Below are 13,860 nucleotides of genomic sequence, written 5' to 3'. Positions count from 1 at the left end.
TTGAGTGAAAAGCCTAGTATAGCTATCGACATCCCTCATTTCAGTTATTAACTATACCCGTACAGATGATTTCAAAATTCCTGATTATTTTATTTAAGACTGTTTCATCAAGTTTTCACTAAACTGTGTAATACTGGTGCAAGCTTGTCTCATCCGAAAAGGCGCTTTTAGTGAAGCTGTATTATCAGAATGGGGAATATGGTAGTTCAGCGTTACGAGCCTATCGCCATAGGAAGGGGATTCGAATGGTTAAAGGTCCGTTGTCAAATGCAGCTGTGGCGAGAATGATTTCAAAGCTCGAAGCCACGGGTTATTTAGACGATAGACCCCGTAGTGGCCGACCGAGCACAAGGCGTAATGCTGCATTTCAGGAAGAAATGGAGAGTGTAGCGGGTTTTTCTACGCACGGGGAAGTCAGCGCTCGTGCAGCAGCACGTCACACCGGCATTCCATACACTATTGTTTGGTTGGCACTGAGGCGTACCCTCCGATGCTATCCGTACAAAATCCATCGGCATCATGAACGGTTACCTGGCGATTTAGTGAAGCGGAGGGCATTTGCGGTGTGGGCGTTACGATAGATGGCCGAAGACGAAGATTGGTTGAGTAACGTGTTGTGGACCGACGAAGCTCATTTCACGGTCCGAGGGCCTGTTAACGCCCACAACTGCAGAATTCGGGTTACCGAAAATCCTAGAACTGTTGTGGAAACTCCATTACACGACGAGAAAGTCACGGTATGGGTTGGATTTAACACATCTACCGTTATCGGGCCTTCATTCTTCGAGGAAATCCGTGATTCTGGTTTTGTAACTGCTACCGTGACGTGTGAGTGGTACGGCGATATGTTACACAATCGCATCATCCCCAGTCTGGCTGATAAATACCTGCTGGAACGTACTATGTTTATGAAGGATGACGCTCCACCACATATTGCTAGATGCGTGAAAGATCTCTTGCGTGCGTCGTTTGGTGATGATCGTGCACTCAGCCGCCACTTTCGTCACACTTGGCCTCCCAGATCCCCAGGCCTCAGTCCGTGCGATTATTGGCTTTGGAGTTACCTGAAGTCGCAAGTGTATCGTCATCGACCGACATCTCTAGGGATGGCGAAAGACAATATCCGACGCCAATGCTTCACCATAACTCCGGACATGCTTTACAGTTGGTTTCACAACATTATTTCTCGACTACAGCTATTGATGAGGAATGATGGTGGACATATTGAGCATTTCCTGTAAAGAACATCATCTTTGCTTGGTGTTACTTTGTTATACTAATTATTGCTATTCTGATCAGATGAAGCGCCATCTGTGGGACATTTTTTGAAATTTTGTATTTTTTTGGTTCTAATAATACCCCATGCCATTCCAAGCATGTGTGTCAATTTTTACCTCACTATCAACATTTTTCCGTGATTTATTCAGTTTTCAAATTTATACTGACTTTTTGATCACCCGGTATTTCAGTACTTTCGAGTCTCTCATTTCATATCAACGAGCTGACTGTTTCCTCTAGCCATTAACCAGCATTAAGTGTCCAGATGTTGTTCATTCCCTCGCGAAAGTGCTACGCAGATTCCCTTTGGGCGAGCCGCCACTGCAGCGGGTGCGTTATTGTGGCAGGCCAGTTCCTGTCGGGCCAGCAGCGGCACGCGGAGGCGGCTCTGCGCTTCGAGGCGGCGGCCGACCTGCTGCCCTCGCGGCTGGACCTCGCGCTTGCTGCCGCCTCCTCGCTGCGGGTGGCCGGCCTCACCGGCCGCGCAGAGCGCTTCTACCGCCGCGCCGTCCAGCTGCGGCCGCAGGTAACCAACAAACACTCTTGTGTCGCTGTATCTACACGGTATTGCCGGGCGTTTGTTTGCAGTTGTTCTGTTGCCTGGCACAGCACGTAAGACATCCAATTTATTGCTGACTGGGCAGATTGTCCTAAAACAGGAAGCCAACCCTCACATTAGTTGATATTTCCATTTCCAAAGGTAATATGTGGGGATATATAGAACTGTAATCAATATCAGTATTTATAAGTAGCTTTTTCGCGTGGCTTCGCCTACATTTTGTCTCCAACCCGAATCTTGAAGACAACATCTCCCCTTCTCTGTGTCCACCACCATATCGCTCTACTTGTCTGTCTCCTACACTCACTTCTATCTTCATGTCGCCCTCTTCCTTTTCCACCTACCTACCAACCTTCTATACCATCCACTTCCTTCATGCACCTTCCCTTGCTCCCTTCTTTATGCCCACTTCCACCTAAAGAAACCTTTGTTCTTCACCTACTCTGTCCATTCCCTACTCTGTCCATCTCAACCTGACCCCAGCTCCTGCAACACAGTTCAACAAAGGATGCCCATACTTCGCCCACAACATTACTGTCATATCAGTCAGGCTGAACATCAAGGATTTGAAAATGATGTATGCACCCCTGACAAATAGGCCGCCATGCAAAGCACATGAATAAAGCACAGTGATAGTACTCAAATACGACATGCATACCCGGCTCCTGTGCCCGAGCAGTTCTACGCGCTTCAGTCCAGAGCAGCATCACCGCTACAGTCGCAGGTTCGAGTCCTGCCTCGGGCATGGATGTGTGTGATGTCCTTAGGATAGTTAGGTATAAGGGGGGTAGGACGTGAAACGGGGCGACTTGAGGCAGGAGAGACACCGCAGGAATTTTTAATTTCCACAATTTATACTTTTGAAAATAAATTCATTAAACTTTGTCAGAATGTCCAAAAGGGATTCAGGATTTACACTTATAGTGGTGGAAGTTCAAAAATACAAGAAAATAATTTATTTTTTTACATTTGTATTTCACCTTTCTTTCACTTACCATTGGCTGCATTTGTTGCTATAGGTACACTTTTCTTCATAAGTAAGGGAGATTCTTCGATGAATTCTGCACAGCCTACAAACCATACTTACAGGTGTATAAAACTCAAGAATTTTCCAAATCTTTTAAAAACTGTTGTAAAAATTGAGATAATTAATTGTAAAATTTAAGTTTTTTCTGAACATGAAGTTTAAAATGTAACAACATATTCATTTTTTCATAAATTAAATAATTTCTAGAGTTTTGTACACCTGTAAGTATGGTTTGTATGCTGTACAAAATTCATCGAAGAATCTGTGTTACTTATGAAGAAACGTGTACCTACAGCAACAAACGCAGCCAATAGAAGTAAAAAAATGGTGATGTTTCACATGTAAAAAAAATTATTTTGTTATTTTGTTGAACTTCCACTGCTATGATTGTGAATTCTGAATCCTTCCTGGTCATGCTGACAAAGTTTTATGAATTTATTCGTAAAAAATATACAGTGGAAATTAAAAAGTCCTGTGGTGTCTCTCCTGTCCAAGACAGCCAGTTTGACGTCCTGCCCCCCTTAAGTAGTTCTAAATTCTAGGGGACTGTGACCTCAGATGTTAACTCCCATAGTGATCAGCGCCATTTGAACCAACGTCATGCATGTTTTGCAGGGCAGCTTACATGTTGAAGCCAGGAAAATTATTTCTTGCCCCTAATTTGTAGGTTTCTCTGCAAAGTAGTGTGACTTGGTAGGCCAGTGCTGTTCCCACACAATATTCCTGTCGTTTAGGCAGCCAGGGGCTGGAAAAAACACGTTTTTGCCCTCATCTCCACTCCAGTTGCTGTTAGAAGCCTATAGACAGCATATCGCTGATACTTTTGATGCCTGCTGTTTACGCATCCATACATAAAACCTGCTTTATTTACATAATACCTAAATCCAAGCGTGGTTGGTTCATGCACGTCGCTATAGATCAGCAACCCATTCCTGCAGCGCCAAAGCGATTATATAGTATGATAAACCTCCATCTCCCATCCATGAAGATGGTGTCGGTCTCGAACTGCAGGGGTTAGTTTCGAATATATGAGTGGTAAAAGAGAATACGAAACCAATGAACTTCTTTCGAGAATGTCCTGAAGCATCTGGGCACTCAGTGTCTAATGACTCATAATCGTTAGGGGTGCTCAGTAATATTGTAAAAAGTTCCAGGAAGTAAAACAATCATCCAGAAGATCGAAGAACTTCCAGAATGTTTTACGACTTCCTAAAATGTTCTATGATATTTGAAAACACTCTAGCATGTTTCAGTACGTTTGATAATATTCTCGAATACTCCATGATGATCGCTGTGTATTTGTTGTATAACCTTAGAACATACCTTCAACTGAACCATAGTGAGATATCTTGATCAGAAGTCCTTCTCCATTCGAACCAGCATGGCTTCTAGGAACTTCGATGATACCAAATTCGAATCACACTTTTTTCACATGCCATGCTGAAAGCTTTAGACAAAGGGAATCAGGTAAACGCAGTATTTCGTGATTTCCGCCAAACATTTTACTCAGTACCACGTCTGCTTACTATCAAAAGTACGATCATGTGGGGTATTAAGATACATCTCTGGTGGATTAGGGATTTCTTGGAAGGGAGAGTGCAGCGTGTTATCTTGGCTCGAGAGTCATCGTCAATTGTAGAAGCAACACTGGGTGTGCCCAGGGAGGTGTGTTGCGATCCTTGCTGTTCATTTTGTACTTTAATGACCGTCTGAATTATATTAATAGTAACATCAGCGCAATCATGTTCTGTGGCTACAATCGTACCAAGTCTTTCTGCAGTATCGCAGAAAAAAAAAATCCAGCATCTAGTAGCCTTATTACATGCCCTCCTCAAACACAGTGAATTGTTGATAATGGCTTCCTTGTCGCCTTAAAGGCATTTTTGACTAACATCAAACCACCACCTGGAATATCGAAGGTAACTAACTCTCACGACCGTTACTTGCGTGTATTTAGAGCTAACCTAATTTGCTTCCTCATAGAGATGGTACTAGAGCCATTCTCACGCGACTGGCCCGCAATTTGAAGAGACACCATCTTTCAGGTGTAGTACCACACCAACCGATTTTCATTTATGTTGCACAATTCCTTGTAGAGGGAGATGTAAAAGTAGATATGCTCAAGGTCAGAAGGGTGTATGTGGGCACTCGCGAGACAATGTGTCCTTATATTTTTGGAAATTGATTAGAATGGTTCAACAAAAAGTGAAAATGATACACACTGAAATAAATTTATGTGAAAGTGAATTACGTAAAATGTATTACATGAATTTTATCGTGGTAAATAAGATTACCATTTAACAAAATCACAACAAGTAAAAAAGGACGTCTTGGCAAGTGGTGAAGGGGAAAATAGAACACAGAACAGTGATAAACATTTCACGAGCGGTAAGCTACGAGAATGAACAGATTGAGAGAAAACAGATGAAGTAGGAAATTAAATTGGGAAGAGAATAGAGTGAGATACTTAACAAGCTGACAGAGGGAAGCTGCTGAAGAAACAATATTGTCAAATACACTAAGTAGATTTGCAATGAGAGAAGTTCATGGAAGACAAAGACCGCAAGCGCAGGAAAAAAAAAAACATTTGTGTATGACAAGTGCAAAAGCAGAAGCCAAGATCACAGTTTGGCAGATGGATCATTCCATTATGATCCCCCTTCAGAGCACAATAAACAAACAAACGTTGTCAGTTCCATAAAGCTAAAAAATTCATTAGAGAAACACTAGGAATGTTGCAAGAGGGGAAAAAGTCTATTAGCACCGCTAGAGTTGCTAATAGAGTGCTTGCATGTCTAAAGGAACTTTGCATCATAAATCAGAATAACACAGGCACTGCAGTATCATAATTATTAATTTATTCCGGTTGTCGACCACCACCTCTACCCATATTAACCGATGGGAACCACCTCCTTCAGTGTCGCTATGGGATAAACTAATTCTACCACCAATGAACACGCCGACAACAGTCGTATTTACTCTATCCTTTCCTAACATCGTTAGATCCTATTGTAAGTTTTTGTATCTTTGTTGCCAGATTTCAGTATCTATAACGATTGTAGCTTCAGTGTTTCCTGTTAGCACTCGGATCTCTGGATCTTTCCCAACACAGCTACAACAATTTAGCACTATAATACCTATGGTTCCTATGTCAAACCTGTGCACCCTTTGAGTCTGAACCCCATTTTGTTCTTCCCTGAGACCCTCTAAGCTTAAAAATTCGCCTAGTCCACTCCACACAATCCCCGCTACCCGTGTAACCGCCTTCTTTGTGTAATGGACCCTTGAGCTATTAAGTGGCACTCGACACCTCACCCCCTTACGACGCAAGTCAAGGGATCTGCAACCTTCACTGTCGCAGAACCGTCTGAGCGTCTGATTCAGACAATCCACTCGGTTCTTTAACAAAGGTCCGCAATCGGTCCTGACAACGATGCTACGGATGGTGAGCTCTACCTTCACCTTGCAAGCAGGACGGACAGTCTTTAACAATAGCCGCCCGAAAGCAGAGAGAATCTCTTCTGATCCAAACGACACACATCGTTTGCACGTTAGCACCGACATCAGCCGCCGCTTGCAGTTGGCTGCACCCTGTGCTCTTCATGGTATCCTGAAGGTCCTGTTCCACGCTGGAGTGGCTCTTCGAAGTATGAAAAGAGGGCACACTGGATTTCCTCCCCTGTTAAGCAGCCGTCTGATCTGCATAAAATGAAGAGAATTTATTTAACTACTTGGTCGGTGCGATATAGTTTGTAACAGGAGGCCCAATGTGCTCTCTTCTGTACAATTATCGTACGCCAACATTTTGCTTAAATATTCATTTGTATTATTCTCATAATGTGGATGTACTTATCAGGCACAGATTGTAAGAGAATGCTCGTAACGATGTAGTTATAGTGAGAAAAGGAAGAAAAATGAATCATCTAAGAATGTAAGAGAACTATTGACTCCCTAAATATGGATACGGACCCAGACGCCCCAAGTGCCTATATACAGCTTTGCTAGCATTCAGAAAATATCTGTCGGTGAAAATAAGTTGTGCCTATGTGGGAAAATTTTTCTTTCGGTACTTTGCTTTTGACGACACATTTTAAATAGTGTTTTGGAGAAGGATTTAACAATTTCACATTATAAGAGCCTTGAATAAACGCTTAACCACTTTTCTCTCCAAAAACTTCGACGCTTGTTTTATTTACCATCGCTGGTAAAACTCAGTTATTCTCATGGCGTGCGAAGTTCCTAAAAATAGAGCAGCGCAGTCTGGAAACGTAGAGCGCTTCCCCTCGCCCGTTGGAGTGTGAGAACGGCCGGTTAGGGGCGCTCGCCGTGTTTGGTCTGGTGTGGTGGGTAATTCGATTAGAGGCGCGTTTGTAGCGCGCGGTGGGCGGCGCTGGAGCAAGCCGGCGAGCCGTGACTGACCGCGCCGCTGTCGCTGTATGCACTGCACGGCCACCGAGGCTGCATAATGACCACCAGCAGCCGCCCGTAAGCGTACTCAGCACGTCGCGTCGCCTGAGAATCTACGCTACTGGCCATTTAAATGGCTACACCAAGAATAAATGCAGATGATAAGCGGGTATTCATTGGACAAATGTATTATACTAGAACTGACATGTGATTACATTTTCACGCAATTTGGGTGCATAGATCCTGAGAAATCAGTACCCGGAACAGCCACCTGTGGCCGTAATAACGGCCTTGATACGCCTGGGCATTGAGTCAAACAGAGCTTGGATAGCGTGTACAGGTACAGCTGCCCATGCAGCTTCAACACGATACGACAGTTCATCAAGAGTAGTGAGTGGCGTATTGTGAGGAGCCAGTTGCTCGGCCACCATTGACCAGGCGTTTTCAATTAGTGAGAGATCTGGAGAATGTGCTGGCCAGCGCAGCAGTCGAACATTTTCTGTGTCCAGAGAGGCCCGTACAGGACCTGCAACATGTGGTCGTGCATTATCCTGCTGAAATATAGGGTTTCGCAGGGATCGAATGAAGGGTAGAGCCACGGGTGGTAACACATCTGTTCAAAATGCCGTCAATGCGAACAAGATGTGACCAAGACATGTAACCAATGGCACCCCATACCAACACGCCAGGTGATACGCCAGTATGGCGATGACGAGTACACGCTTCCAACGTGCGCTCACCACGATGTCGCCAAACATGGATGCGACCATCATGATTTTGTAAACAGAACATTGATTCATCCGAAAAAATGATGTTTTGCCATTCGTTCTCCTAGGTTCGTCGTCGAGTACACCATCGCAGGCTCTCCTGTCTGCGATGCAGCGTCAAGGGTAACCACAGCCATGGTCTCCGAGCTGATAGTACATGCTGCTGCAAACGTCGTCGAACTGTTCGTGCAGATGGTTGTTGTCTTGATTGAGGGATCGAGACGTGGCTGCACGATCCGTTACAGCGTTACGAATAAGGTGCCTGTCATCTCGACTACTGGTGATACGAGACCGTTGGGACCCATCACGGCGTTCCGTATTACCCTCCTGAACCCACCGATTCCATATTCTGCTAGCAGTCGTTGGATCTCGACCAACGCGGGCAGCAATGTCGCAATCGATTAACCGCAATCGCGATAGACTACAATCCGACCTTTATCAAAGTCGGATACGTGATGGTGCGCATTTCTCCTCCTTACAAGAGGCATCACAACAACGTTTCACCATGCAACGATGGTCAGCTGCTGTTTTTGTATGAGAAATCGGTTGGAAACTTTCCTCATGTCAGCACGTTATAGGTGTCGCCACGGGAGCCAACATTGTGCGAATGCTATGAAAAGTTAATTATATGCGTATCACAGCAGCTTTTTCCTGTCGACTAAATTTCGCGTCTGTAGCATGTTATCTTCATGTTGTAGCAATTTTAATGGCCAGTAGTGTATGTGATGATAAAAAAGAACTACAGTATCAGATGAATGATGTGAGTGTAATAAATGTTTCACGATTAGTTTCTATCAGAGGGTGTTAAGTCAGTTTCTAGTGCTTTGAAAGTGTTATAGCTTTCTGCGTGTAGACGATCACGTGGTTGACGTGAGGGGAGAGCAGTATATTCGGCTTGCGCCCTATTACCGGAAAAAACTATGATTTCTTATTTAGTCTTGGCCGTATTCGGTCAAAATCATCCCTTCCTTCGGTCGTTTGTAAAGTGAGATAAAGTGTTTAACTTAGGTACTGGACCGAAATTAGAACACATTCAGGAAAAGTTCGAACCTGCGACCGTAGCAGTCGCACGGTTCCGGACTGCGCGCCTAGAACCACGAGACCACCGCGGACGGCGGAAAATGTTGTAAGTACCATGAGTCGAAACATAAAATTCACGAACCTACTATTACAGTATCCAGATATAGATAAACCTAGTTTGGTACCTGGCAAAATTAAACATGTCTTCAAAATCTACATTACCATTGAAGAACTGAGTAACACCAAAGGGATCCCGTCCGCTGCCTGAGAATGTGCAAGCAATTTTAGAATTCTAGTTACCTGAAGAATTCCATGAGCTTCGTAAGTTTATTGGTATTGTCAACCCCTATTTTCACTACCTTAAAGCTGCGGCGCAAACTCAGGCACCTTTGCGTGACTACCTTAAGGGAGTAAAACAGAAGGATAACAGACAAAGTTAGTGGACTGAGGAAGCGAAGAAAATGTTCGAGAAATGTAAACAAGATACTTCAAACGGTGCCTTATTGACTTTTCGAAGTTAGCCCTAGCATAATGCACGGGACGAATCAGATGTGGCTATAGGTTCTGTATTTCAACAACCGTAACAGGGAAATCGAAGACCAACTGCATACTTCTCAAGGTAACTGAGTCAATCGCAGAAGCTTTATGGCACCTATCACCGAGGACTGTTGGGAATACACCTTTCTGCCAAAAATATTTAAGCATTTACAGGAAGGAAGAGATTTCATAGCCTTCGCTAACCATAAGCCACTCACATTTGCTTTTGACCAAAGCCATATTTATTCGACAGATAAGACAGCTGCATTAAATTTCACAGTTTTCGACTGATGTTTGTCATGTCAGTAGGCATGCCAATATTGTTGCGGATGCCCTATTGAGAGCTGATGAAGTAATGATGATGAATGGACTATGATGAAATCGGCAGGGTCAAGAATTGAAGCAACTTCGAGCAGATAACAATTCCTTAAGACTTCAAACTGAAACAAGTTCCACCAGGAAAGACATTGCGATGTAACACTTTAACTGCAAATAGGCAACCGTACATTCCTCAAGTTTTTGGTCGCCAAATATGTGTCAATTTTCATGGTTTGGTTCATCTTGGCATAAGGAATACAGTGAAACTGCTAACTAATAGAATTCTTTAGTCAAACATAAAAGTCATTTGCGACAATGAACTAAATCCCATGTTAGCTTAGCAGGAAACCAAAACTACTCGCCACACAAAATCACTTTTCGAAACATTTGTAGAACACAATTTCTATGAAGATGGTAAGGATATAGCAGTCATACATGAAATACTCACACACGATCATCCAGCTCAGGCGTACGGACTGAGCGGGGCCTTTCACTGTAGTTCTATGTCGTTTGGTGTGCAGTGAAACCCTTGCCGAACAGCTTGCTAGATAATAGTCTACGACGTGGTATTCTTTTTTCAGGATAGAGAGCAAAGGCTGGCAGGCTACTTCCACTTACTAAACTATAGCAGAATATTATATTCACCCTATCAGTAACCTTCCACCGATAATAAGTGATGCAAAGAGAAAAAACATCTGCTGAATCCTTCGTACGCATAAGAAGCAGTCAAATGTCAACGAGACACAATGGTTGGTTGGTTTGGGGGAGGGGACCAAACAGCGAGGTCATCGGTTCCATCGGCATAAGAAAGGATGGGGAAGCAAGTCGGTCGCGCCCTTTCAAAGGAACCAGCCTAGCATTAGCCTGAAGCGATTTAGGGAAAACACGGAAAACTTAAATCAAGATGGCTGGACGCGGGTTTGAACCATCGTACTCCTAAAGGCGAGTCCAGTGTGCTAACCGCTGCTCCACCTCGCTCGGTGAGACAGAATGAGAATAAGTAAAGGGTTTATTATTTCATAAGTAATCACCACAACTGTTGATATATTTATCCCACTTTGACGTAAGATGGTCATTGCCCTCAGGAAAAATACTGTCGTAGCCTACGGAACCATGATTGTACCCTGGCGTGCACCTCTTCGTCCGAAAGAAATTGATGACCTTGAATGCCCTGAATGTCTAAACTCAAGGCCCTTCCACACGTTGCCTAGGCTGTACGTTGCCTAAGTTCCGCTGGGAGGCCCTTACATGTCCTCCATATGGTCCCGATCCCTCCCTATGCGATTTACGTACGCTTGAAGCCCTGAAGAACGTCATTCGGAATCGTCAGTCTGCTTACAACGGGGACGTGCAGGCCTGGACACAGTCATGGTTCCCTAGGCTATCGGAAATACATTTCTGTGAAGGCATTGACAGCATTGGGTCAGTGCGATAAGTGTATTAACATCTTTGTCCAATAAGTTTGAAGTAATCCGTTTAGTTTTCATTTCACTGTCCCTTATACAAGAAGACGAAACTCCATAGGCAATTCTGCGTGTGGCTAACATTACCTATTGGTGGAAAACATCATATGAAAAAACATAAACAACAAGGAGATGCCCCTATTGGAGGGCTGCAAAAGTATGGAAATGACATGGGAGAGATCGGGACTGTATGGAGGATGTGTATATTCTACCCAGCGAGACTTCTGCAGCGTATTCGAAACCTTGGCTACGTGTGGACGCGCCTACTCCTCCATAATTATTAGATTTCTGTCTCACGTTATGTACCGAACCTCCTGTTCGATATCATCATTCTGCATCTCTGCATCTTCCGCTAGTGACGTCAGCACGTGCGCCTGTTATAGGTACTTCGCTGTCGATTCTGTTGGGCATAATCCTATCCCTCAACCATTCATATTAACTCACTCTCTGCCATACTTTCCAATTCATTACAACTCCTCATTATACCGTTTCTTGATGCTGTTATTACCCTACCTTCATCTTACCAAACATGGTCGTTTTCGTACTCATCCCTCCCTTCGCTGAGGTTTGTGACTTTCGTGTCGTTCCTGTAATTGTCTTGACATCTCATCTAGTGGTGTAACTGCACCTAAGAAGTGTGTGTTGTCTTTTCTCTATGTATGCAAAGAAAATGTCCTGACGGCTTCACAACTCAATATAGTCCAGTCCACACCGCTAAGGATAAAAAATTGAAATTTCGAGAGCATGTGCACCTTACGTTGGGGGCATCGTTGAAGACGGGATCTCGCGAAATTCCACCCCTACGGAGGTGAAATAGTGGAGGAATAGTTTTCTTGAAATTACTTCGCTATTAAAGAAATTTTGTAGCTGGAAATACGAAATTTGGTACTTGATTTCTCGGACATAAATTAAAAGGAAATATGTGTTTCAGCATTTTTGGAAACTCAACCCGAAAGGGATGAAATGGTGGGTGGAAGTTTGTCTGGAAATAAATCATTAATACAGAACTACTAAGGTATTTTCAAGCTACGTCTAGAAAAATGGGCGTTTGACTTATCCGTAGAAATAAAAAAAAGTATGTCAGTTTTTTTTAGAGCTATATCTATCAAAATTGGCGGTTGAATTGCGGGTAGAAATAAAAACACGTATTTCAGTGAGTTTGGAAATTCAACCACAAGAGGGTGAAACATGTGTTCAAAGTTTTTGTGGAAATATTATATTACGAAAACATTTTTGATGCTTCTCGGTTACAAGTAAAGTATTCGTGTTTCCGTGTTTCTATAAACGACATCGGCGATGAATATTTTTATGAAAATACTTTGTAGTCTTAAAATATTTTTAAACCAAAATCTATGAAAACTGGTTTTGACTTCTCGTTTAGAAACATATGTGTTAGGACGGTGAACGTTTCTATGTAAATATCACCACAAGAACTCACAAGGCGGGATTAACAAAAGCCTCCGACATCAGCTATCAGAATCGCTTTTTGGTCAAAAGTATATTCGGGAAAGACCATGGTTCTGTGGTCCTAATTAGCATGAAGGGTTGCAGTTCGTGAAATAAATCAAAGAAAGCTATTTAACAGTCATCACGACAAATCAGGTTTATCTGAATTCCATAGAAAAAGAAAAAGATCTTTAATACATTGTTCTTCAGTAGGACTAATACATGTTTCTAAAATTTTGTTGTTGTAATTACTATCCAAACAATAGGAGCAGACGCTAAGCTGTTTGCCGTCACTCGCATCCGTTTCCTTGCAGGATGGCTTCTCTTGTGGTCCAGTCCCGTAACACCCATGGATCAGCACAGCATCTTCATCTACAGAAATTTAAGTCTTCTCATTTTTCTAGTTTTATGGCCAAAGGCAAAATTTAAACTATCATTACGACGAGTTTCATTAACTAAGTTATCAATACAGCACAATTTATTTTGTTAGCTGATTCTTTCGTCGGTTCTAGGCAGAACGACATTCTAATAAATGAAACGCACTATATTTCTTATGTTTTACATGCGTAATTTATCGAATCCGGCTTATAAAACCATCATCAGATTTTAATCCAGTAGAACGTAAACAATACGGTGCTTTTCAATTACTACATTTTATTTCATACTGATGCTGTTCTCTTATTTCTGTCGTTCCGTTTGAGCTGTGTTCTTAGCTTGATTTCAAAACTTTGTCACCAGTCGTGAAATCTTCAAAATTAATTATATTCTCTACATAATCTGACGGAAATACTGTATGGACTGTATTGAATAATACTAATCCCTTAATCCTAGCATAAGACTTCAAGAAACTCGAGAAGATCAAATCCACTCCTATTTCTAGTAAAACATAATGGCTGCAAGCTTCCCATACGAAAATCCTTTGAAAAATAGGATAAGTACATTTTGTAGGCCCAAGGCAATACTCGAATTTCCTGAGGCAAACTAGAGATTGGATGATTTCAATTTTTTGTAACTTTATACAGAAATAGAATTCTTGGG

The 13,860-nt window shown here is 42.8% G+C and overlaps 1 protein-coding gene across 1 annotated transcript in view; it reads left to right on the top strand.

Annotated features, from left to right (window-relative positions):
- Positions 1 to 13,860, top strand: part of LOC126278778 (protein O-mannosyl-transferase TMTC2) — a 990,803-nt gene that overhangs the window by 961,317 nt on the left and 15,626 nt on the right. Inside the window, exon 11 of the mRNA XM_049979055.1 lies at positions 1,626 to 1,804. Within this exon, the coding sequence (XP_049835012.1) occupies positions 1,626 to 1,804 (179 nt within the window). The remainder of the gene's footprint in view (positions 1 to 1,625; positions 1,805 to 13,860) is intronic.

The sequence above is a fragment of the Schistocerca gregaria genome, chromosome 6, assembly GCF_023897955.1.
Source record: "Schistocerca gregaria isolate iqSchGreg1 chromosome 6, iqSchGreg1.2, whole genome shotgun sequence".
Lineage (NCBI taxonomy): Eukaryota > Metazoa > Arthropoda > Insecta > Orthoptera > Acrididae > Schistocerca > Schistocerca gregaria.
Note: the sequence above shows the minus strand (reverse complement) of the source record. Positions and strands in the feature narration are given on the sequence as shown.